Raw genomic sequence first — 23,863 nt, 5'->3', positions numbered from 1 at the left:
GTGTGCGAGTGGCCGGGAGAAAAGGGGGGGGGGGAAGTCAAAGAGATGCACGCGTGCACATCCTGGAGACAAGTGGGCTCCACATTCACGCAGCCTCCTGACTTCCCCATGTCACACACAGCACTCTGCCAGTTTATAGAGCACAAAGCCCTGGGCTCACACTTTCCTTCACAATCCCAAAACGTCCACCCCCCACCCTGCCTGGTGACTGTGCACAAACCTCCTCAAGGCGGTAACACAAAGAGGCCTGGATGCTTCGTCATGGCTTGGCTCAGCTCTGGTTCAAGTGAGCGGGTGCGAAGTCACGGTTAACTTGAGCCGGCTCTGAGCCACGGTGAACTTGAGCCGGCTCTGAGCACGGTCCCAGCAACGCTCAGGATTTCCGTGAGCTGAGCCTAAAAAAATAAAAATATTTGACGAGGTGATGCCCACTGAGCTGTTTAGCTCGTTTTCATGAGCGACCTGGCCACAAATGACAGCTCGACATAGTGGCTTATTAGTGTGGAAATTTAGAGCAGCCAAATACTCTTAAACGCACGTTTCTACATGTGGAGGGGAGAACATGCAAACTCCAAATACTGTATACAGGCGTTAGGGTTGGGGGATCCCACCCACGACCTCTGCACATCAACGGATCGAGTTAACATCTCCCCACCACAGCGCATCTTAAGGAAGCAGCCGAGTGGCTCAGCCCCGAGCTGGGCCATGTTAGACGCTGAGCCGTGAATAAGAATATGACCCTGAGTAAGCACAGGAGGGCACAGTGTAATGCAGAATTCGTCTTTTATTATCATTATTAAAAGGGCTGGGGACACGTGACAATGGTGAACACTTATTTGAGGTAAACACATTGTACAGTAATGCAGTAACAATGCTAAACCCACGTTGCATATGTAAGTTACCACAAGGTTTCAAACGTTACGTTAACTTTATGCTGCAGATTCATCTTCGCAAACTTTTCCCCTCACCTTACATTTCCTAACTTAGTTTTTAATGCTTTCCAACTAAGGTTAAAAGCATTTTCCACATTAGCTCCATCTACCTGTCCATAAAGGGGAAATAAAATAATGATCTCGAAGATGATCCAATATGAACCAAGCTGTAATATAGAGTTGTGTCGCTATCAGGGACTTAACCTACTGAAAAACCAGGAACATTCACCAAAACGTTGCCCAAGACATGGGAGGCACAAATCAGGCCAAAAAATATGCCAACACATTTTACCCTGACAACCACCTGTCCGGCTTCAGTACTGCTAATCAAATACTTCCAAAGAAAAATGCATGTTGGGAAGAATGACTAAATCCATGCGTGTGCATGATTTTTTTCCCCCATTTTTATTTCAGCTTTCTTGCCCAATCCCCTTTTCTCACCCCAAAGGCCTCTTCCCCTCTCCAGCAACCATCTCTTCTCCCTCGCCAAGTCTCCCCCCCCCCCACCGCCTGTCCTCCCCACCCGCTCTACATCGCCAAACCTTCACCCCGTGACTCCCCTCTTTGCCCACGCGCCGCGTCGACGATCTCAGTGATCGGACGCCGTCACGAGCTCGAACCACTGGCGGAGGGCGTCGCTCAGCGTCTCGGGGAGGGCGTTGACGTCGCGCAGGACGACGTAGAACGGGAACGGGAACTCGTCCATGTAAGAGCGGATCTCGGGCAGCGTCCCGGGACCCCCGAAGATCGGCACTTTAATGTCGAGCAGCGAGTCCTGGTGGCCGGGGAGCGTGGGACGGGGGTGGGGGGTACGTAAAGATGAGGGGTCGTAAGGGGGTCAAGAGAGAGCAAGGGCGGTCAGCAGAATCTGCCGAGTTTGCGAATGCCAACGGTAAAATCTTTACGTTTCACAAGACCACGGTGGATTGCAAGACGCTGGCGGAGGGCAACTGGGATGTGTACGGAGGCAGGAATTTATGCGAGCAAGAGTGACTGCTTCTGAGGAATCGGGATGGGTGAGGTGGATGTGTGGCGTGTCTACGAGTGAGATGCAAGGAGTGTGAGAGGTAATCGCAATGTCCAGCCTACCTCTTCGCCTCGTGAGTTTTGAGATTTGGTTGGGACTCTTATCTGCCAGTAGCGGTTGGTGCTATGGGAATTACAACTGCCAAGAGTAATTCATGGAATTTACGCGGCAAAACATTGTGGTAACCCTCGTATGTACAGACACACACAACAAATTTAGAAACATCCCACTAAATACAGAATAACTGTCCGTTCTTGGCCAATTAATGCAGTTGCGGAGGCGTGCAGTGGTTCGAGGCGTGCACGGACAGACGGGGTGGGGCTCGCGCGCCACTCGCTCACCTTGCTGTCCGGGTTGTCGAGGGCGACGAAAATGAGGAAGACGCCGGCGTCCCGGGCGGCGCGAATCGCCGCCTGCACGCGCTGCTTCCCCTCGAGGAAGAGCCCCCGGCCGTCCGACACGACCAGGAGCAGCTGCGACGTCTCTGTGAGGACGAGGCGCAGGGGGCGATGGGTGAGCGGGTTGCCAGCCAGGTGCCGGCCAGGTCACAGCCGGCGCAACGGGGCGATCCCAGATTGAGGGCAGCGCAGCCAGGGGAGACACGTGAGACGATGTGCGTGAGCCTCGTGAAATTAGAGCAATATGCTTTGGGCATTATGGATGAGTCAATTGAAGGATCTCAGAACTAGTTCTGCAATATCACCTTCCAGATATTATTCGTCGTATGTATGTTGAACTTCTTTTGCACTGTACATAGCCAATCGTGCAAATCGGAGGTGCGGGGGAAGGACAACAAACTAAACACAGAAAGCATTTCTAAAGAGATGAGTTTTCAAATCTAGATTTAAAACTGCATAGCTCCAGTGGCTTCCTAATATCGGAAGAGCATTCCAGACGGTCGCAGAAGCGCATCTGAAAGCCTGCGATGCAGTGGCTTTCTTTGTTCGATGGCAAGACAAAAGCCGCTGCTGAGAGTTTGACCGGAGTTCGGGGTGATTGGTTGATGCTCCTTGACGAGATCAGTAAGGTATTGTGGTTAATTTTTTGCAAGATCTTGGCAAAACTGCACGTATATAGTTGTGGTGTTTGTCTCAGATCGGTCAGACTCACCCAGGGCTCCTTTAATTCCACTTTGCTGGTTTTGCCGCGCAGAGAGAAACATCCTCGTCACCTCCTCCAGAAACTGAAAGCAAACGAAACACGCACAGGTGAACGCAGGTGAACACGGCGGCATCGTAACGGTGAACCACCGGCAGCACCCACGCAACGAGATGCATGGGTTCTCATTCGTAATTTTTTTGGGGGGGGGGGGGTTTAGATTGCGTAGGTACAATGCCAATTGTCAACTATGTTTTCCGCCACCCTCCACAGCACTAATCAAATAAAGTTGTCACATGGGCAAAGACGCAAATATTGATTTGTTGTTTATTTTAGCAGAGCGGAGCGCCGGAAAGCAAGCAAAATATTTAGATTTTTTTCGACGTAACATTTCGCTCGAGAATAACACAGAGCATCATCAGGCGTTAGCAAACGCTCAGCTATTGTGCGACGCATGGATTCTGCAACACATTCTAGCACGCGGTTGTCCTTGGAAGTTAATTAGCGATATGAAAGGCGACGGGAATTTGTCAGCGTAAAACATGTTTACAAATGTGATCTGGATTGTCTCTCAATGTCATAATAAACCTTTATTGGAAATCTTTCAAAAGGCCACTCTGCCATTGGGCTCCATCACATACACATCCGTGGAGGGGAGAGACAAAGAGTGGGAGATACAGCTGGGACTTTTACCAAGGGCAAGATACAAAACGTACAAAAAGAATGAGAAATCTTGAGTTTTATTGCAACGCCAAAAATGCGACGATCCTTTGAAGCATGGTGGTTGGGTGGCTGGACGGATTGACTGGGTGGCCGGGTTGAGTTGGTGAGGAGGCGGTCGGGTGGGTGGGGCTGGTTCCAGATGACCACGGCGGCACGAATGGAGATTCTGGAGCCGTGGAACCGGGGCACGTTCGTCACCTGGGCGATGTGAGTCTTTTTCTGCTGGAAGGTGCAGCTGCGCAACACCGCGGCGCCGCCCTGCTCCGTGAACGGCTCGTGGAAGGGGTGCAGCAGGCGCATCGTCTCCCCGAAGCTGAGGGGCGGCAGGGGGAGGGGGCAAGCGCCGAGTGTGTCGGTGTTTGCCCAACAGCGTTTGCATGTGTTGAGGGCCACCCACCCCCTCTCGTGCGCCGTGCCGGCCTTTATAGGTGCTCACGAACGGCCCCAAAAGTCTGCTAAGGCTATACGGGGGACCTCTGTCTTTGCTTTGTGTATGCACATGTGTGCGTGTGGATGCATGGGTGTGTATGCCTGCTTTGTGTGCGTGGTGGGGCACAGTCAGTCACACGCTGTGCCGTGAATCCAAAGACTTGGGTTCAATTCTCAGCTTAACAATAGTATGCAAGTGTTGTTTCAGAACGCGTCTTTGGCCTCCCCTCAGTTAGCTGAACCTTAAATGAGCGTGGTGTATAAACAACAAGACAGAGGAGGGAAACAAAGGCATCTGGGTGGGAGTGACTGTGTCGGCCTTAATAGGAACCCTGCTAACAGCACTTGCCCCAATAGTCTTCGGGCACCACGGAGAACGGTCATTGTGTCTGCATGCGTTAAAGACGCACGAGCGTGGTGGGTGGGCGCGCTCTCACCTGCAAACCGCTATCTGCCCGACTTCCAGCAGGCTCAGCGCATTGCCAATCACGGCCAGAGACTCAAAGGCGAGCTGAGGAACAAGGGAAAACCGCGTGGTAAGAACAGCGGTCGCGTGCATTTTTCTCCGGGTCCTCCGGTTTTCCCCGCCACATTTAGAATCAACGTCACACGCTGAGAGCATTTGGCTGCTATACATTTCCACATGGTAGGCCACTTCGTTGAGCTTCTGAAAAAGAGCTACATAAGGTCACTGGGCTTCATCTGGTAAAATAAATTAATTTTAAGTTTATCTCTCATTTTTTTGGTGCGTCAGATGGCAACTCCAACAGCATCGAACTACTACAAGTCAGTACCAGCCTGTCCTTTGGACAAGGTCAATAATATTCCAACTCATGAGTGACCTTATGCCCCATCAGACTCAGTCCGGTCACGTTTGATTTCATTGAAGTTTAACCATTAAAACGAAACCCTCACTAATCAGCATGGTGAAGTATTTTATTTTACCAGTTAATGCCCACTGAGCTATATATAGCAGCTTTTCATAAGCGACCCGGCTATCACAAATTATATCGACAACGAAGCGGCTTGTCACGTGGAAATTTTATAGCCGCCAAATACTTTAAATGTATGTATTGAAATGTGGAGGGGAAAACCGGAGGAACCACATGAAAATCCACGCGACCACAGGGAAAACATGCAAAAACTCCAAATATACAGGGGTCGGGGTCGAACCTTCTGCATATCGGGCGAGGCAGTTAACATCTCGCCACTGTGGCGCCCTGGTCAAATAACCTTTCCCCCCATCGCTTCTGCACCGGAAGCGGCACCGCACTGTCCAAACCACGCACCCCCCCACACCGCCCCCCCCCCCATACACCGCCCCCCCCCCCGCACCTGCTTGGAGTGGTTGTCGAGCATGCTGGACGAGTCATCCACCGCCACGCACACCTGGTAGCGCCGCTTGCTGGGCTGTGTGCGCCGCAGCCAGATCTTGTCCTTGCGGAAGCCGCTCGCCACGTAGGGGATCACCTTGCGCATGTTTAACCGCTTGCCGGTGCGGAAGTCTCCCCTGGGGGAAGCGGGTGGGGTGGGGTGGGGGGATTCGTGGGTACATCGACGAATGGTCAAGCTGACGACCTGCAGGGCCGCTGGCGCTTCAGCCAGATTGGCGGTGCAGCGCGAGTCGGCATGGGCCCAGGCTCAAGGAAGGAATTGGGGGGACCACCCCCTGTACAAATCCCCCCCAGCCCCCCCCCCCCCCATCCTTGGTCCGTGGGCCCCCGTGCAGTTGCACTGCATGCACACTCGGTGAGCTACGTCATTGACGAGGCCTTTGTGGGAGAACAAAACTTTTTTTTTTTAATCCTTGGCTAATAACGCATTTCGTGCAATTTGTTGTGCATCATGTGACTTGTCATCCATCCACTCGCGTTACCCGCTGTGTGACAAACACCTCCCATTGGACAGAGGACTAACAGAGGACTAAGGAAGACCGTGAGTGCAAGATTCGGCTCAAGCCCGGTTGAATCGATGATCGTTGTATCGCAGGATTGTGGGAGGTGTGCGGCGGCTTGGGAGAGGGCCTTCCATCCAGCGGTGGATTGACAAATGGCCGACGACGATGACGACGACGACGACGATGATCGTTACATCCCGTGCAGGCACGCGCAAGGGGGATCTCACCGGAGTTTGGCCGCCTGCGTGGGCTCCAGGATGAGGCGTAGGTGCTCGCACAGCTGCTGAGCCAGCGGGCTCGTCAGGTGGATGTACCTCTGCCAGGCCTCGGACGCCACTCGCGCCTACGTGCACATCACGAGGGGGACGCACGCGCACACCGGGCTTCACGAAATACTCCGCTGCTGCGTGTGCGTGCGAGCACGGTAAACACGAGAAAAAGCGATGCCTCCAATCCTGTCGGATCTCACACGCCGAGCACAGCTGAGCCTGCGAAGCACTTGGGATGGGAGACTTCCGAGGAATACGAGGAGAAAGAATCTTCACAATAACCTCCCCCCCCGCCCCCGCCCTCCGGAACTTTCTCCTCAGGCTACACTGCCTGGACCCCTCTTCTTCCTGTATTCAAGTCTCTCCTAAAAAAACGTTCCTTTTGAAGCCACTGATTTGCTTCTCTCGTCTCCTTCCCTTGCTCGATCGCCGCCATTCCCCGACCACTTTCCTCCCGTGTAACCTTGCGCTCCGAGACGTTTTCTCCGTTATGGGCTCATCGTTATAAATAGGTGTTCTCGTTGTCGTTGTATTGGGAAGCGACTCACCTCCTCCAGTCGCTCGTCCGTGGGGTGTCTCCACACCTCCAGCTGCTGCTCCAGCTGCTGGCGAATGACCTCCACACTCTGACGGTGACACGGGCGCGGAAGCAAGGGTTTGTTGTTATTTTCAGACGCTCTGCCACAGGCACTGCAACAGAGGGTCTGAACTGAACATCGTCAGTCACGTGGCAGCATGTTGCCTCCCAATGATTGGTAAACACACCCCATGTGACAGAGAGAACGCCGAATCACATAGAGAAAGAGTGAGGTCTCTCGTCGGCGTGCGTGTACGTACGTCTTTATCAATCATCGGGGAGTGTGCGTAGTGTCACAATTTAATTTGTATCTTGAATAGAGTGGAGAATTGTAAACAAGAAAAATCAGACCGACGAGGTTCGCTGGTTTAAGTGACCCCCGCACACTGTTGGCTTTGCCTCTGATTAAACTACCCAGAATGCACCCGGCTATCTCGTCAAAATTCAGAAGTTAAGCCGGTTTGAACCCGGACAGTGCTTTGATGCATGAACACCACGCGGAAACAGGTTGCCTTAGCTGGCTCAGGGGGGCCCACGCTACACAGTTTGCAGTAGAAGGCAGCGAAGATAAAGCCATCTGTGTAATGGACGCAGCTAAGCTCCCATCTGTGATCCCCACCTTCACCAGCCAACGCTAACAAAGTGTGGCAAAGCATGACCCAATAACTCTCACGAACCGCACGGCATGAGGAGGCCCTCATCCATCAGTGGATTGACGACCAGACCGATGCGTAACTTTGGATGTTTGTTCGTTCATTCATTAGGAATCTCACGAGCGTTACGAACGCTTGGCAGATGCGCCACTCTCGAGCACAACAACAACCGTAACAGACCCGCACACGAGCCGGAGAACATCAGAGGCGGTCGCACAGTCCGGGTGGGCATTTCGCTCGCCGAATCCACCGCACGGCCCAAACCCGCGACGCCGGTGCCGGCGGCACCTGTGGGTCGGTCTCGGCGAGGGCTGTGAGCGAGGTGTGGAAGGTGGACTCCCGGCTCCGCTCGGTGGGCCCGCTCCCCGGCTCGATCTCCGTCATTTCCACGTCACCGTCCTCCTTATCGGCCCCCTCCAGCTCCGAGCTGGGCTCCGCGGACTCTTTCCCTGGGGGTTGAAAGAAGATGAAATATAAATAAAGGGAATGAATTAACCCTCCTGGAAGAAGCATCCTCCACTCAGAATGGGGACACGCACGGGTGGAGGAGGACGCAAGCTGCGTTGAAAGAGAGAGACATTTTGACGACATACAGGTAGTCCTCGACTTACGGCGGTCCCCGACTTACGATATTTCGATCGTACGATGGCAATTAGCGATATGACAAAATTGTAAAATATTTTTAATTTCGCGCGGCAGGCAAACGCAGCAGCGTATGAGATACGATTACTGTACTTATCATCGCCACCCTCCTCTTCCGACAACTAAGTTAATGTAGCCATCAACAACCTGAACATCATCGTTCAAGTATGCAGACGACGGACAGAATCTTGGTGGGTACAGTAGAATATGATACGTTACAATACGTTCAATGCATGTATGATACATAGCTTTAGCGATTTCATTTTAAGGTTACCACGATACGATACATACGTTCAATGCATGTTAAAAGTTTTTATAGCATATAGGATTGTTTCCTGAAAAAAAACTTTCTATTAAATTGCAGTTCTTATAGGTAGGCTAAGAATTTACCTTGTTTTTTTTTACTTTAAATTCTACTGTGCAATACAGTATTGTAATTAATAAATACATACAGTATGTAGTTTATACAGTACGGTACGGTACTGTAAATTGCTCTGTTTTGCTAAATCATCACCGTTCTTTAAGACTCCTGGGTAGGCTAAGGCCATTTTCGACTTATGATATTTTCGACTTACGATGGGGTCGTCGTAACGCATCTCCATCGTAAGTCGGGGAACTACCTGTATTTCACATAGCACCAGTCCAGTAAAAAACATTACGGAGGTCTGCCTCATATACGGAACGTGGGGACAGTGTTTTTAGGCGTCACTCAGCGGCAGTGCCCACAGTCACCTGGCACGCTGCACGACGCCGGCTTGTCCTGCGCCGTCATCTCCTTGGCCTCCACGGCGCGCAGTTCCTCGTCCACAGCATCGTCCGCCTCGTCCGGTGGTGGAACCTCGTCCGTGGCGGCATTGTCCGTGCCCTCGTCCTCCTGCTGCTCGGCGCCGTCCGTGACCGCCCGGGACAGCTCCTGCTGCTCCAGCGTGGCGGCATCTTGCGAGGAGACGGAGGGCACAACATGGGGTGTTTGCGCGGTGAGAATGCAATCATCTATGGCGTTATTCAATGTGATGACAATTTCAACTTGCGTAACGCGCCGAGCAGGAAGGCAGCCACGTGATGAGCTGGAGCCAAGCTCTGCGGTTCTCTTTTACATTAAGGCGCACAAACTCCGGTCATCCTCGCAGCATACTTTTGGCTAACCATCGAAGAAAGATGGTCCACTGCATCGCGCGCTTTCAGATGCGCTTCTGTAGCCATCTGGAATGCTCTTCCTTCCGATATTGCGAAGCCACTGGGGATATGCACTGTTATAAATATAGATTGAAAAGTAATTTCTTCCTAACTGCTTTTCGTGTTTATTTTTGCATGCTTCCCCCACACCTCCAAATAGCACGGTTGGATACGTACGGTGAAAAAGACGTCCAACATACATACAGCCAATTAATGAGCATCTATTACTGCCCTTGATGTCGTTCACTGTGGTTAGCATTTTATAACCACGGGCTCCGCGGAGGGAGCGGCGAGTTGCGCGAGAGGCGGCGGCGGCGGCGTCTTAACGAGGAGGCCACGCTGCGGCCTCACCGAACGTGACGCGGTCGTGCTGCCCGCTCGGCTCTGGCATGTGCTGGTACAGCTCTGCGTCTTCGTCCCGCGCCTTCTCCTCAGCGTCTCCCTGCCGCTCCGTGCGCTCCTCCGCGTCCACCGTCTTCAGCCTCTTGTTGGCTCGGCTGTCGTGCTCGCGGTCGCCCAGGGTCCTCCGCTCGTTCGTCTCGCCCGGCTTGCGCTTGTAGCTCTGAGACGGAAGAGGGGACGGCGCGCAGCGTGAACAACAAGTGCAATGTGCAATAGAAACTATACATTTGGATTTACGGTGTCACTGAATGCAACGGCATACAGAGCACAGCCGTGCTAATCGGAGGTGCGAGGGAAGGGCCACAAAACTAAACACAAAAAAGCAGTTCTAGAGAAGTGAGTTTTCAATCTGGATGTCAAAGAGCATAGCTCTAGTGGCTTCCGAATAACGGAAGGAAGGGCATTCCAGACGACCGCAGAAGCGCATCTTGACGCGCGCAATGCGGTGCCTGTCATATCCAGACGATGTGCAGTGCACGGTAATGGCACCATGTCGGATGCTACAGGGCACGTGCGGAAGACGACGGTGCTGCAAGATGCGATTGAAGCGCTCCCGTGGACGAGAGGCAAGTCCCGAGACGACTCGGGAGAAAAATAAATCTGCACCTGCGTGTTGTCGCGCGTGTCCCGGCGGGAGGCGAGCGGCGCCACCCTGTCGGACTCGTGCCCCTCGGCCTCGCAGCTCTCGGCGGCGCCCGTGCCGTACTCCTGCTCGTGGCACAAGGCAGGGCAAGGGAGTTAGCGTCTCTTCACAGAGACACCCGAACAAAGCATTTTAGTTTAATGAATCCCGAGGAGACGTAACATCAACGGCAGACCCCGCGACCTTCGATCTTCGATGTAACCCAGGTCCGCCTATGCGAACCAGATAATGTTTACGCATTTGTCATTGTCGGACAGGGGGAGGTAGCTTGCATTAGTTTAATATATATAGAAACATACTGTTTATTATCACCTATCCTGTAGGACAATAAATGAAATGTTAAGATGAAGTTAAACGCTGCGCCATGCTGTTGGGAGCTGGTGCAGTCACCGGCGGGTTGGGGGTGACACGCTTGTGACACGCTTGTGAGACGCTTGTGACACGCTTGTGAGACGCTTGTGACACGCTTGTGACACGCTTGTGACACGCTTGTGACACGCATCGCTACAACTGTCGTTTCCCTTCTCCCCGTGAGACGATCGTAGGGGGCGTCCGTGACCCGGGCGGGCACCCACCTCCTTGCCCTGCTCCTCCTGGGCCGTGCTGCCCGCACGCTCCAGCGCCAGCTCGCTCTGCAGGCTCCCGTCGGCCGCTTCGCCGTCCGTCGCTCGCTCCGCGCGCTCCTCCGCCGCTTCCTCGTCCTCCTCGCCCTCCTCTTCCCCCTTGGGCTCCATCCCGCGGTCGCTTGTGCCGGCCGTCGTCTCCTCTCTGCGTTCATCCTCTTTGTCCGCCTCCTCTCCCTGCTTTTTGTCTTCGTCGGCGTCTCCTTCCTCGGTCTCGCCGGAGGCCTCGGCTCCTTCTCCACGTTCTTCGCCGCCCTCCCCTTCTTCGTCCTCCTCTTTCACCTCGTCGCTATTCGCTTCATTCTCCATGGCCTCTTTCTCGGAGTCTTCAGCTCCCTGCTCTTTTTCCTCCTCCTCCTCCTCCTCCGCCTGCTACGAGAATAAGACGATCGTAACATGAACAAGGGTGAACGCAAGCGCAGAAGGCTCACCGTTTACCAAACCATGGGACCATCAACTCGCTACACTTCAAAACACCTGCAGCGGAAACTTGGATTAGAACCCAGGCTCTCAACTGTGCCTGCTGCCGAGTGCCCCGACACCGGTATTGGCTTGCCGAGCCACCGGGCCACCTCGCACATAGAAGACAAGTTAAACCATGGTTAGCCAAGTGTGCGTCTGTACTGTCACTGAACTGTATGCATGTATGTATGTTGAATTTCTTTTGCACCGTACATAGCCAACCGTGCTAATCGGAGGTGCGGAAGATCCCACGGAAGATAAGCACCGGGGCTCACGGTGCTGCATTTGCCTGTTGCAGCCTCAGGGCTTGGTTGATGTTTATCTTGATTAGACAGAGGTGAGAAGTCGAGAGAGCAGGAGAGCGACCCCGGTGTCGCCGTGTACCTGTGTGCCTGCGTCAGCAGAGGCCTCCTCTTCCTGCCGCTCGCCCGCCTCCCCCTCTTCCGTCCCTTTCCCGCTGTCCTTCTCTTTGTCGAGCTCCATCGGCCTCTCCTCAATTTCGAGGGGGTTGTCTCCTGCAGTGCAGGACAGTGCATTCATTCGTTCATCAAATACACAGAGCTCCACTCTGTGTCTCCACGTACATGTGCCTTTTTTTGTCGTAGTCCATCCGTCTATTGGAATTCCAGACCAATATAATAATATCATCCAGCAGCAGTTTTTTTTTTTTTAAGAAATTCAACTCTGGACCAGTTTTGATTTTCCAGGTCACATCATAGGGTCTTTGTCATGAGTCAGACTTGGTTCACAACTGGTCTGGAAATGCGATAGGCCGATGGACTAAACAAATATTTTATTTGTATGCGAGACAACAAAACGGCGGTTCTGGGCTGGGTGACGGAGGGACACCGTGGTGGTGCAGTGGCGCAAGTGTCGGCGATGACGGTGGTTCTGCGTCATACCAGATTCGTCCTCCTCGCTCTGGTCACCCCCCTCCTCCCCCTCTTGGTCCTTGTCCAGGGCAAGGTCATCCGGGAGCTCAAGGGGCTCGGGGTCACACGGCTTCTGCTGGTTCTGGTACGGGTCTGACTCGTTCTCGTCAAAGTCCCGCTGCGGCACAGCAGCGGGCACAGAAACGCGGACGCACAAATACACGCACACACAGAAGCGCAGACGAACAGACACACATTCACGTATCATGTTGCAGTTCTTCAAAGGCCGTTTGAGTGTCTTGGACTTTTAGAACCTGCAACAAAATTCCTGTGGGATGTCTGTGAATTCTTCCCAAAATACTCCTCTACAAAACATTTAAGAAATATACGAGACATCGGTGTAAGTCATGGGTCAGGAACCTCTTTCCTGCCGAGGGCCAAGCAGCAATTCAGATAGCTTTGGCGGGTCACGCATTGAACACGTGCCTAAGCCTTCTCCGATAATAAAGCTAAAATTAACGAGGGCCAACTTTTACCGAGCGCGCTAAACTAAGAAACACAGTGATGACAGGGTCAAACATATTCCCCTCTGGCGGCTGAGAATTGCGGCCAAGATTCTTGCAGCGATGGATACATTTTGTTTATGGTCAGTAGCCGGGAGCCATGAGAAACGAAGTTGCGCACGGAATGATGTCCACCCCTGATGCAACTCAACAGCACATGACAAGAGCGACACAGAAGCACATTTAAAAAGCTCTCTTTGGGTGACAAGAGCAAACACACGCACCACATCCTTCTGCTCGTTGATTTTCTTTTTCTCCTCACCCTCCTCGCCCTCATCCATGCCCTCCTCCTCCTCCCCCTGCTGCTGCTCCCGTTTCTTGTCGTCTTTCCGCTTGTTTTCCCCACTCTCCTCGTTGTCACCTTGAGCCACCAGCTCCGACTCCTCCTGCCAGGGAGACATCGCGAGTCACCACCACGGATGTCACTCACACTCGCAGTGAGTGTGTCGGCCTGTGGCTCCAGGCTGAGGCGGGCTTACGAGTCACAACCACGGATGTCACTCACACTCGCAGTGAGTGTGTCGGCCTGTGGCTCCAGGCTGAGGCGGCTTACAAGTCACAACCACGGATGTCACTCACATTCACAGTGAATGAGTGTCGGCCTGTGGCTCCAGGCTGAGGAGGCTTACAAAGCGAGGGATGCGTTGCGGGTGGTTTATAATTTAGGATTTTTACACACGCTGGGAAAGAAATCATCAAATTCATCCAAAGCTGGATTTATTGCTGCCCTCAACCAGGAGCCATGCGCTGCCAGGGGCTTCCTGCTGAAGTTGATGTTTCACTTTGAGAAGTAAAACGTCAGTTCTCCCAACTGAGGAGTAATTGGCCAAACAACCGTCGCAGAATCCCGCCTTGAAAAGCGTAAACAATAATAATGATTTTAATTCACGTAGCGCCCACACGCAAATAAGCAACTCAAGACGCTGCGCGGAAGAGGTCTAAAAAAAGGGGGCCACAATCACCAAACATAAAGGGGCACGGACAACTAAGGTAGGAAGACAACAAAGATAGGAAGGAGGCCGTGGGCACACACACAGACACAGCAAACGCGAGGCAGCAGCGCACGGACGCCCAGAGGCTTGGTGAGGCTGTCGCGGAGAGGCAGTTAAAATGATCAGCAAGCTCACAGACCTCGTCCATGCCAGGCCCAGATTCCTCCTGCTGTCCCTCGTCTCCATCCTCGTCCCCCTCCTCGTTGTCGCCCCACATCCTCTCGTCCAGCGTCTCGGAGGGCCCCTCGCCCAGGTTGCCCATCTGCTTGTCCAACTCCTCCTTCTCCTCCTCGTCCGATTTGCCTTCGTCGTCTGAAATGAGAAACGACGATTAGAGCGAGCGTCGTGTCCTTCTGCCGTACACAGCTGTGCCAGTGCTCATAGGAAAAAACAATCATCACTGTCAACTTTCATGCGAATCATCACTATTCATGAGTAAAAGTACTCAAATCTTCTGTCATCAAGGTCCCTAAAAGCAGTCCAGAATCCCGGTGGCAAGTCCTGTTTTTGCAAGCACAAGGGGGTGTGTGGTGTGGTCAACACCACAGCCAGCCACCTTTGTCTCCCCAGGATTTATGCGTAAAAACGTCACACCAAGTGCCCATTTAAAGCTGAGGACACCTCGGGGGGGGGAGGGCTCACAATCAGTTCAGATCATCGCAAACTTTTGGGAGCCGTGGCCAGGAACCTTCTAATCATCATCAAACTCAGGGGGGCGCATCGCAGCACACCGAGCACTACATCACCGCTACATCACCGCTCGGCCCGCACTGAAAAAAGGGCCAGAGGGCTAACCCCCACCCCCCCTCTTCTCCCATCCGTGACCGGCAAACACCGCCCACGGCCACCGTGAGTGCCACCCACCCGAGTCTCCGAGCTCGCCATTGTGGAGCTTCCCCTGGAAGTCTTCCGACATCTCGATGGCGTTTTCCTCGTCGTTCAGCTCGGACTGCTGCTCGGGCTCCTCCTCGTGCTGCTGGTCACGCTGGAAGGTGTCCTCCACCTGCCGTGGCATCGTCGTGTCAACTCTCTCTCTCGCTCCCTCGCTCGCGGGCGCTACGGCCTCAAACGCCTTGCTCTGTTTGAGTGTAGCAAGCGTGCGGGGCAAGGTCGCTTAGGTGGGCAGAATGTCACGAAACAAAAGGTCCTTTCGTAACCCTCTCTCTTGGGGAGAGCAGTGGATAACCCCACGTTACAGAACGGCCTGCAGAAAGAGGGCATCACAGAACTACTTCTGAGATGAAATAAGTGACCTTTTAATCGATAAACTAGGGGGCACACTTTTTTACGATAGAAAAAAGTTTATAGGACCTTTTGCCAGTATCCCAGATGATGAAAAAAATAAGAATAGGTTTTACTCTTTCCAGCAATAAAACAGGTGTTAAGATGTTCAAAGACCAAATAGATACCTTTTGCAAAGCATCAAGTCTGCATTAACCACACGTACTTGTGGGAAAAACATGCTCTGATAATTAATATAGCTTCAAATCAAGAATGAATATATCTATTGTCTTTGAAACTGATAAGCCTAAACCAGAGATAGCCTTCTTTATGGCCTAGTCTTACAAGTGTTAGACCAGAGAATGCCAAAAGGCGAACAGTACAAATGTTTTTCACATGGCCATCAAACTGAAAGTGAATTGTATTCACCTGGTCCTCGTTCTCGATCTGGTCGCTGACGTCCTTCACACCCTCACCGGCCCCAATGCCGCCCCCCTCCACATCCTGGAACTTGCCCGACCCCTCCCCGGCCTCGCCCTCCGTCAGCTCGGCCGGCTGACAAAATCCCTGCCAAGACCAACGCACGCCACTCCTGGTTAGCATGCGCATGCCATCGAGGCGAGTTAGCGAGCACCTATTTCTTCATGCACAACACAAGAGGGAGTAAAGCAAGCAGCACCGTCATCATCATCATCATCATCGATGATTAATTCACCACTACTAATCGCACCTGTGATCAAGCACGCTTTGGCTACGTACGGTGCAAAATAAGTCGAACATGCACACATACGAAAGCCTCGGCGAGAGGCTGTCCGCCGTCTCACCTTGTGCACGAGTTCGGTGAAGAGGCCAAGCAGCACGCACAGCAGCTTGGCGAGGGCGCGGTGCGACGCCACCGACGTGACCAGGTAGAAGGACGCGAGGTCCGCGTAGGCGCCCAGCAGCGGCAGCGCGCGGGACAGCCGGCGGCGGCACCGCAGCGCGGCCTGCGCGAGCGAGCGGGAAGGGACGGCGGTGTAAGAGGAGGGCCTTCGCCTCCCCCCAAAACGGGGCCGTGCGGCTACAACGATGCCCGACACCGTTTGTTCCAACGGCAAAATGTTCAATCGTTCAAGAAGTTGAGTTTTGTTTAACCGCCCGAGGGTTAAAGAGATCAGGAAAGTCTCCAATTTGCAAGCGCGACGCCTGCACCACCCAAAATGAGGAAATTAATGCCCAACGAATTAAATGCTTTCATTCGTTAAGGCGGAAGCGTGACGTAAAGGGGTCCCATTTACACAAGCAGTGTATGCAATGCTTTATTCTCTGATCATAGACCAGATTCATTAACAGCCTGTTTATATGTCTCATGTCTATATGTATATCTCCCATATAGAAATCCTGTGTATTTCCAAACACTTATCAAGGCCAGCATGACACGAGAGGGCTGGTGGCCAATACCATGCCTAGCACCCTTTGTCTCCCCAATGCCGATGTATACACACCACACCAGGTTCTCATTTAAGGTTGCGTCGACTTAGGGGATACCCAGGACCAGTTCAGACATCCGTCACCGATGTTGGCTGCGAGTGGAAATTGAAATCGGGTCGCCGGGTTCGTAGCAAAGTGAGTAAACAACTACACTCCTGCTCGTGTGTGTGTGTGTGTGTGCGCATGTGCACACACACACACAGCGCTAGCGCCCGTCTTGTCACCTGCGCTCCCACGCCGGGCTTCAGGATCCGCTGCAGCAGCTGGGACGCGAGCGCCAGGACCCGAGGCAAGGCCAGGGATCGCACGTCCGCCCAGAGCCGCCCTTCCAGCGCCGCCGATATGTGGTCCACACGCAGGGGCGGTTCCGCGCCCTCTTCGCTTTCACCATCACCGCCGCCAGTACCGCCGCCGTCACCGAGTTCACCACCAGCGTCACCGCCTTTTACACCGTCTGCGCAGGAAGGGTTTGGTCAGCAGGCATGAGGCACGGAACGATGCACGGAGAATCCATTATCGATCAACACTGATAACTTACGGGCTCAATGCACGCCATCAAGTGCGTGCAGGAATCAGTTTCACGTGATACCTGCAGCGACTAGAGGTGCTAAATGAACCACAATATATATGAATAAGATAATGTGATCGAATCACAACCAGCAATAGAGAGAATTCATCATGGAGCCGGGGCAAATCGTGACATGCCAAGCAGACACAATTGGATTCCTGGATCTTCCTAATGACGATGACGACCATGGTGGCGATGGCAATGACAGCACGAGGGGTGAGAATGACAGCAATGGAGTCACCGGCTCGCTTCTGCTCCTCCCGGTCTTCCTTGGCGCGGGCGACCAGGGTCTGCACGGCGCACAGCACGGCCGTGATGGCTCCCTCAACGTCGGCGCTGAACACGTCAACCAGCGCCTGCGACGCCGCATCTGCTTTCACACGCGCGCACACAAGCACGCACACACACACTCATTCATTTAGGTACATGACACCTGAGCCGAGTTCAGTGACAAAGCATGTAACCTTTTCCCGTTATGAGTCGTCTGCAAGTTGCACAGTGGGTCCCGTTCACCCCTCAATCTCAGAACGCGCAAGTGGTTAGCGTGATATTTAGAGAGGCGTTACGCCGCTGTTTTTAAAGACATCGTCGTCACCGCAGAGAATCATAGTGACACGACCGCACTCTATGATAGCTGGCACCAAACTATGCCAAAAGCCCCCCCCCCCCTCCACATGGCCTTTTACTTCTGATTACGTTCTCATGACGTACGGGATGACGTACGTCATCGGAACGAGAAAGGGTTGATAGACGTAATGACTTCATGAAGCATGCTGCCACAGCGGCGTAACGGTGAGCGCACTGCACATGCAATGCGGAGGTCGCCGGTTCGATCCCATCTTCAGGCACGGCAGTTGCAGCAAAGGTGCGAGTTTCTTAAATCGTTCCCCACCACCTCTGTCCACCCAGAAGTGTAATGAATGGGTTCACCAACCGGTTGATCGGCAGGTTGCATGTGGCGGGATAAAGTGTGGGTGCTTTCAGCTCTTCCAGGATGTCTGGCCAGCATGAACGAGGGAAAAAAATCCTTCTTTAAAATTTCTCACTCGCTCGAGTGGAGGCCCTTCTACCAGCAGTGGCGTGGAGCATATAGTTGCAGGGCTGCACCTTTGCCCTTTACACGTTAGTGTCAATGTACATGCCACGGTAGATTATCAGGACCATAAGTAAAAAAAAAATTATATCCAGGAATGCCTCATTGAGTACTTGTAGAAAACCCACAACATGCAAAGGATATAACGTATATATTGCCATCTCCAGGACAAGGCTTTGTGATTCAGCAACCTTTGCCTCCACAGCTACACATTGCAAGCGTTCACCGCCAAACCCTGGACGACCAGTGATGCGTCATCTCACGGAACTCATCAGTCCTTGCAGCAAACAAAAAGAAATGCATCTAAACTCGGATATATCGACCTTACCCAAATCGCCATCCGCTGCCGACTGCAGGCTCAGCGTCTGCGTTCTCCAGGTGGTGAAGTCGGCGAGCTCCCGTTGGACTTCCTCGCGGACAAACGCGATGCTATCGGCTACGGGACTACGCTGTTCGGCGGAGGAACACTGCTCGCCGGGGGGCGTGAAGAGGCGCTGCAGGTCGCCCATCTGCGACGTCGCGCTTCCCAGCGTGGTGAGGCCGGCGCCACAGCGATCCACCTCCTCCCTGCGCGTCAACACGGGCACATTACATTCCGCATTTGTCTCCTAGCTGCTGCATCATAACAAAGCACAGTGGCTGAAACTAAACTATTTTTTTATTTTATCGAGTAAGGCCCAGTGAGCTATGTAGCTCTCTTTCAGTAGCGACCCGGCGACAAATGACAGTGCAACGAAGTGGCTTATCATGTAGAAATTTACAGCAACCAAAAACTCTAAACGCATGTTTCTAATTGAGGAGGGAAAAACCAGTGGACCCAAATAAAAATCTACGCGACCACGGGGAGAGCATGCAAAATCCAAATAAAGAAGGGCACCCGGGTCAGAATTGAACCCACGACCTTCTGTATACCTGGTGAGGAAGTTAACATCTCGCCACCGTGGCCACGGTGGCCCCCGTGCTCATGTTCACTGGTGAATGGGACCCTTACTTACGCATGGCAGGGCACGCTCTCTCCTTAGCACAATCACCAGTAAATGTTTAAAAAGTCGTGCTTACTTTATTCGTTGTACAAATAATTTGGTGAGATCAGAGTGCAGTTCGCTCTTGGAAAAAGATGATGATAATTTTTTTTTATGAAGATGATTGGTTGATGCTGATATTGCTGCTAACAACAATGACGAAAGCTGTTGCTGCTGCTGATGATCAAAATGATACTACAAATACTAATGATGCTGCTGTAGCTGCTGACGCTGTAAAATACGCCGCTGACACTGCTGACGAAGACAGTGGCTCAGGAGGATGACGATACTGAAGACAAATGTGGATGATAACAATGCTGATACGACTAATACTGAAGCTTCTGGAACTGCAGTTACTGTTGTGAAAGAATGCCACCGCCGATGCAGATGACGGAAGACGACGCGCCACCGACGCTGGCAATGATGACGATGCCACCGCCCGTTACTGCCGCCAAAGACAACGATGAGGCCAGCACGACCGTGACGGCGCCGGTAAAAAGCCGCCCGTGTCAGCCGCCAACGGTCGGTGCTCCGCCGACGTCGCACCCACCAGGTCAGGACGTGCGTTGCCGTCGGGCCGACGATGTGCCCCGGTGCCGCCGCTACCGCCGCCACCGCCGCCGCCGCCGATTTCACCGCAGCGACCTCACCGAGCAGCCGCGACACCAGCCGCTCCGCCGCTACCCACGCCGCGCTGTCGCGCACGAGCGAGGCGGCCGGCGGCAGACGAGACGGCGCCACGGGGCTCGGAACTCCCCAAGCCTGGCCGCCAGGGGCCCCGGACTCTGCATCTCCGCTGGGCAAAGCACCGTCGGGGTGAGGTTTGAGTGATGGGGAAAACGACGCCGACTATGACTAAAAGTAAAATAGATAAAGGTGCAGCCCTTAAATTGCTTATTCACACCACTGCTCGTGGAAGGACATCCACTCTTGCTAGCCGCTCTAGGGAGTATTTGGCCTACTCGTCCAAGCATGCCAGACATCTTTGAAGAGACAGCAGTACGCACACTTTACAGCACCACACACGATCCTGACGATCGACTAACTGCGGGTGTACCCATTTACACTGCTGGGTGGACCAGAGGCGCACTGTGAGATCGAAACCGGAAACCTCTGGATTGTGTGCTAACCATTACACCAACGCAGTTAACCAGTGCTCAAAAACTAAAAAAACAACAAACAACCCCCATTAAAATGCTCTCCGCTAATCTCCACTCTGCACCGTGGGGGCTTCTCTCTTAAGCGCCATCAGCGATTCGTCTATTTCCCCTGCGACGAGAAGGAAGGAAGAACAACAACAACATCAACAACGTGCCGGGGGGGCTGCCCCCACCAGGTTGGGGGGAACCCACCTGCCGTGATCGTGTTGGGGGCAGCACCGCAGAACGAGCCGAGTCTGCTCCAGCACGGTCAGCGCCTGGGCGGACACGCGCAGCAGCCCGCTCGCCCGGCGACGCGCCTCCTCCACGGGAGGGGCGACAGCGGCCACCGCCTCACCGGCCGCCGGGCCGCCCCCGACCTTCTCCATCGCCCTGATCAGCTGCCTGCGGGGGCGGAGCATGCGGGGGGCGGGACGCGGTGGCGCGCGAGGAAGCACGGAGAGACGCACGCTTGGGGATCGTGCCGAGGCGCAAGGAAGTGTTCAGGACGTGGATTGATCCTTTGACATTCCCATGCCGTACGTGTACGTCCTGAATCTCAGCAGAGGGATCATCAATTGTTTAAAAAACCCACAACTAAAAATTGTAACATTTCACTGAATGCCACTGCTTTCTTATGAATGCAGAGGAAATTCCTCGCAAAAAAAAGAGACAAGATCTATGTTGTGTGTCTCTCTCTGCTTGTGTGTCTGTCTGTGTGTCCCCGTGTCTGTGTTTTGTCTCTCTCTCAAATTTAGCAATCTTCGGAAGAACGTAATCAACCAGACAAGGTGCTGACTGTTGAGTTAGCCGACTCTGTGTTGGATTGCATTGTATCTACCTGATGACGATTGCTTGTGTTGCAATCGAGACGTCATATTCTATTATATATTTTCTTTTCTTTCTACGTGACTTTACCGAAATAACCAAAGAGCATATCTTCATATATATAAAAGGCAAAGTTGTGATTGTGTGTGTCTGTTCAGAATGTTTAGCGTACTTCCCGACATGCAACAAACTTGAAATTTGCCATGTGGGTACTTTCCAGACTGTACACCATGCAAAAATTATAAAAATACACTTTTTTTTTAGGGGGGGGGGGGGAGCTCAATAATGCATATATTTTTTGCACGGCAAGTGAGCTGTGCCGTCAAATCTGTCACGTGACCCTCGCATGTGGAAGCGTGACGCATTGTAGTGTAGTGGTTAGCGCGCTACGCTACAAACCCGGCGACCCGAGTTCGATTCCCGCTCACGGCCACCACCGGTGACGATTATTTTAACCGGTCCTGGGCCTCCCTTAGGTCGACTCAGCCTCAAACGAGTAACTGGTGTGGTGTGTGAACATCGCCACTGGGGAGACAAAGGCGGCCGGGCGTGGTGAATCCAAGTCCCGGGCGAAGCCGGGAAGTAAAGCTAGTCATGCTATATTCGAAACAAGTTTTGCTTTACTGATTGGTTGGCTGGCTGGGGAGGGGCAGGGTCGGATAGGTCGGGTAGGGACAGACGTGTCGAAAGGACGCGCGGGCTGCTATTCACAAGTTCAAATATATAAAACCGAAACATCAACAACCGCACTGACTTGGCAGTTACGAACGCGGCGCGAGTTCCGTACCGCAGAGCCATGTGCTGCTCGGTGAGCGTGGTGAGCTGCTTCCTGTGCGCCACCAGCATCTGCAGCAGGTGCTCGGAGAACCCACGGCAGCGATCCAGGTTACCCGGTCCCATATCCTGCACATGCAAATGCACACACAAACACATGCACAAAGATTCACCATTTAGCCATAAAAGTGCCCGATACCAGCAGGTAATTGGTAGCTAAGCAGGGCGGTGTTTGAGTGGTGCATTGGTGGGCAACCGCTTTGCGCAAAACGTTCGAGACTGCTGCGGGCCTACACTGTGGGTAGTCCATTATAATCCATTGTCATACAATATAATTCTACGCTCCCACATCATACGCGTTGGTTTGTCACACATACGACACTGGGCTTACTTTTGCACGGTCCTGGCACGGCTCGGTTGTACTGTGGAAAAGAGATCCGAGTTCCACAATGGGGGTGTGGGGGGGGGGAGTTTCCATCTCCGCCAGTCTCACCTTAGAGGGGGCAGTGAGGACAGTGCGCAGACTGCAGCGACGAGCCACCGACCGGTAGAAATAGCGCTGGCAGTCCGTCCAGCTCCTCTCCACGTGCTCCACCATCCTGGGAGCCAAAAACGCAACACACCAAGTTCCATCCAGCCGCACCGAGTTAGGTCCTCCTATGAACGGGCCCCCAAAAGTACTTGTTTGAACATCGCCGGTTGCCACCGCTCGACTCATCGCGGCACTCATGCTACTTTTGCTCGTACCCCTTGAGCGATTCCCCGAGCGGCGCGTCCCGCAGAGCGGTAGGGACGTCCACGGGGGGAAGCGACATCCACTCGTCGTCGCTCGAGATCCGGGCCACAGTGAGACCCTTGCGATAAGAGAGGCCTGCGGGAGAGAGCGGCGGATACCATGACTCAAAATGATATTGTGCCGCAGCGTACGCAGTGATGCATGACATTTGCTGTCATTCCTCCGCACCTCCAATTAGCACGGTTGGCTAAGTACGGTGCAAAAGAAATTCAACATACATGCATATAGACAAATGCATGCGTTTACAAAGACAAACATGCGTTAACGCACGTACACAACAGGCCCCTAACACATAAATGCAGGGTGGTTAAAAAAACAAATGTTAACACGTCTGAGAATTTGCAACAATACCACGAGAAATGTGCCTCCGGGCTCTGGAGAAGATTCCAGGCACGTGTTGACAATGATGGCGAACAAGTGGAGACTCTGACTTTTTGAAGCGATTAGCATACATTTGTTATCATGTTACAGTGTATCATCTGTTCTTTGTCCATTCAAAACGAGTCCCATAAAATTTTAAGCACCCTGCATAGACAAATGCGCCCCTCCACACTCGGTGTCGGCCGCCGCCCTCCGGCCCCCCCCAGAACACCCGACATGCCGCGTCACCACCGACTGCCACTTACCAGCCCTGCGCAGGAGCCTGAACAGCTCAGCCAGGGCTCGCTGCTTCTGCTGCTGGATCTGCTTGGCCTCTGACCTCTGCTTGTCCTTGTCGGACGCCGGGTTCACCGACAGCACCTGCATCTCTCGGACGGACGACGCCACCTCGCCTGTGCGGGGTCACGAGGCGCCACCACCGTTACATAACCATCGGGCAGCAAACACACGACCACCAGACGGAAGGAATGAAACGCCGTCAACGCGTGCGAGGAAGGTTTAGACAAAGATTCTTCCCGAAGTGATGTCGCTATACTCGCGTGTAAGCACATGCTCAAAGACGCACACTGCTGTAACGTGTGGCACATATAA

The 23,863-nt window shown here is 53.2% G+C and overlaps 1 protein-coding gene across 3 annotated transcripts in view; it reads right to left on the bottom strand.

The window, feature by feature from the left end:
- Positions 1-766: 766 nt before the first annotated feature.
- Positions 767-23,863, bottom strand: part of MDN1 (midasin AAA ATPase 1) — an 83,736-nt gene continuing 60,639 nt past the window's right edge. Inside the window, exons 74-102 of one of the 3 annotated variants that reach the window (XM_032973608.2) lie at positions 23,518-23,664; positions 22,843-22,966; positions 22,589-22,694; positions 22,109-22,224; positions 20,707-20,898; positions 19,905-20,150; positions 18,661-18,899; positions 17,481-17,612; positions 16,896-17,125; positions 16,026-16,187; positions 15,631-15,768; positions 14,845-14,983; positions 14,120-14,292; positions 13,213-13,374; positions 12,456-12,603; positions 11,938-12,068; positions 11,044-11,463; positions 10,432-10,533; positions 9,775-9,985; positions 8,980-9,183; positions 7,894-8,054; positions 6,924-7,001; positions 6,334-6,449; positions 5,545-5,719; positions 4,647-4,720; positions 3,979-4,093; positions 3,070-3,142; positions 2,301-2,443; positions 767-1,707 (exon numbers count right to left, since the gene is read on the bottom strand). In XM_032973608.2, coding sequence (XP_032829499.2) covers positions 1,522-1,707; positions 2,301-2,443; positions 3,070-3,142; positions 3,979-4,093; positions 4,647-4,720; positions 5,545-5,719; positions 6,334-6,449; positions 6,924-7,001; positions 7,894-8,054; positions 8,980-9,183; positions 9,775-9,985; positions 10,432-10,533; positions 11,044-11,463; positions 11,938-12,068; positions 12,456-12,603; positions 13,213-13,374; positions 14,120-14,292; positions 14,845-14,983; positions 15,631-15,768; positions 16,026-16,187; positions 16,896-17,125; positions 17,481-17,612; positions 18,661-18,899; positions 19,905-20,150; positions 20,707-20,898; positions 22,109-22,224; positions 22,589-22,694; positions 22,843-22,966; positions 23,518-23,664 — 4,643 coding nt within the window. In that variant the 3' untranslated portion in view covers positions 767-1,521. The remainder of the gene's footprint in view (positions 1,708-2,300; positions 2,444-3,069; positions 3,143-3,978; positions 4,094-4,646; positions 4,721-5,544; positions 5,720-6,333; positions 6,450-6,923; positions 7,002-7,893; positions 8,055-8,979; positions 9,184-9,774; positions 9,986-10,431; positions 10,534-11,043; positions 11,464-11,937; positions 12,069-12,455; positions 12,604-13,212; positions 13,375-14,119; positions 14,293-14,844; positions 14,984-15,630; positions 15,769-16,025; positions 16,188-16,895; positions 17,126-17,480; positions 17,613-18,660; positions 18,900-19,904; positions 20,151-20,706; positions 20,899-22,108; positions 22,225-22,588; positions 22,695-22,842; positions 22,967-23,517; positions 23,665-23,863) is intronic. The other 2 variants (XM_076074979.1, XM_032973609.2) reach the window with 2 other exon arrangements.

The sequence above is a fragment of the Petromyzon marinus genome, chromosome 51 (genome assembly GCF_048934315.1).
Source record: "Petromyzon marinus isolate PM22_M1 ecotype Great Lakes invasive population chromosome 51, UKy_Petmar_22M1.pri1.0, whole genome shotgun sequence".
NCBI lineage: Eukaryota > Metazoa > Chordata > Hyperoartia > Petromyzontiformes > Petromyzontidae > Petromyzon > Petromyzon marinus.
Note: the sequence above shows the minus strand (reverse complement) of the source record. Positions and strands in the feature narration are given on the sequence as shown.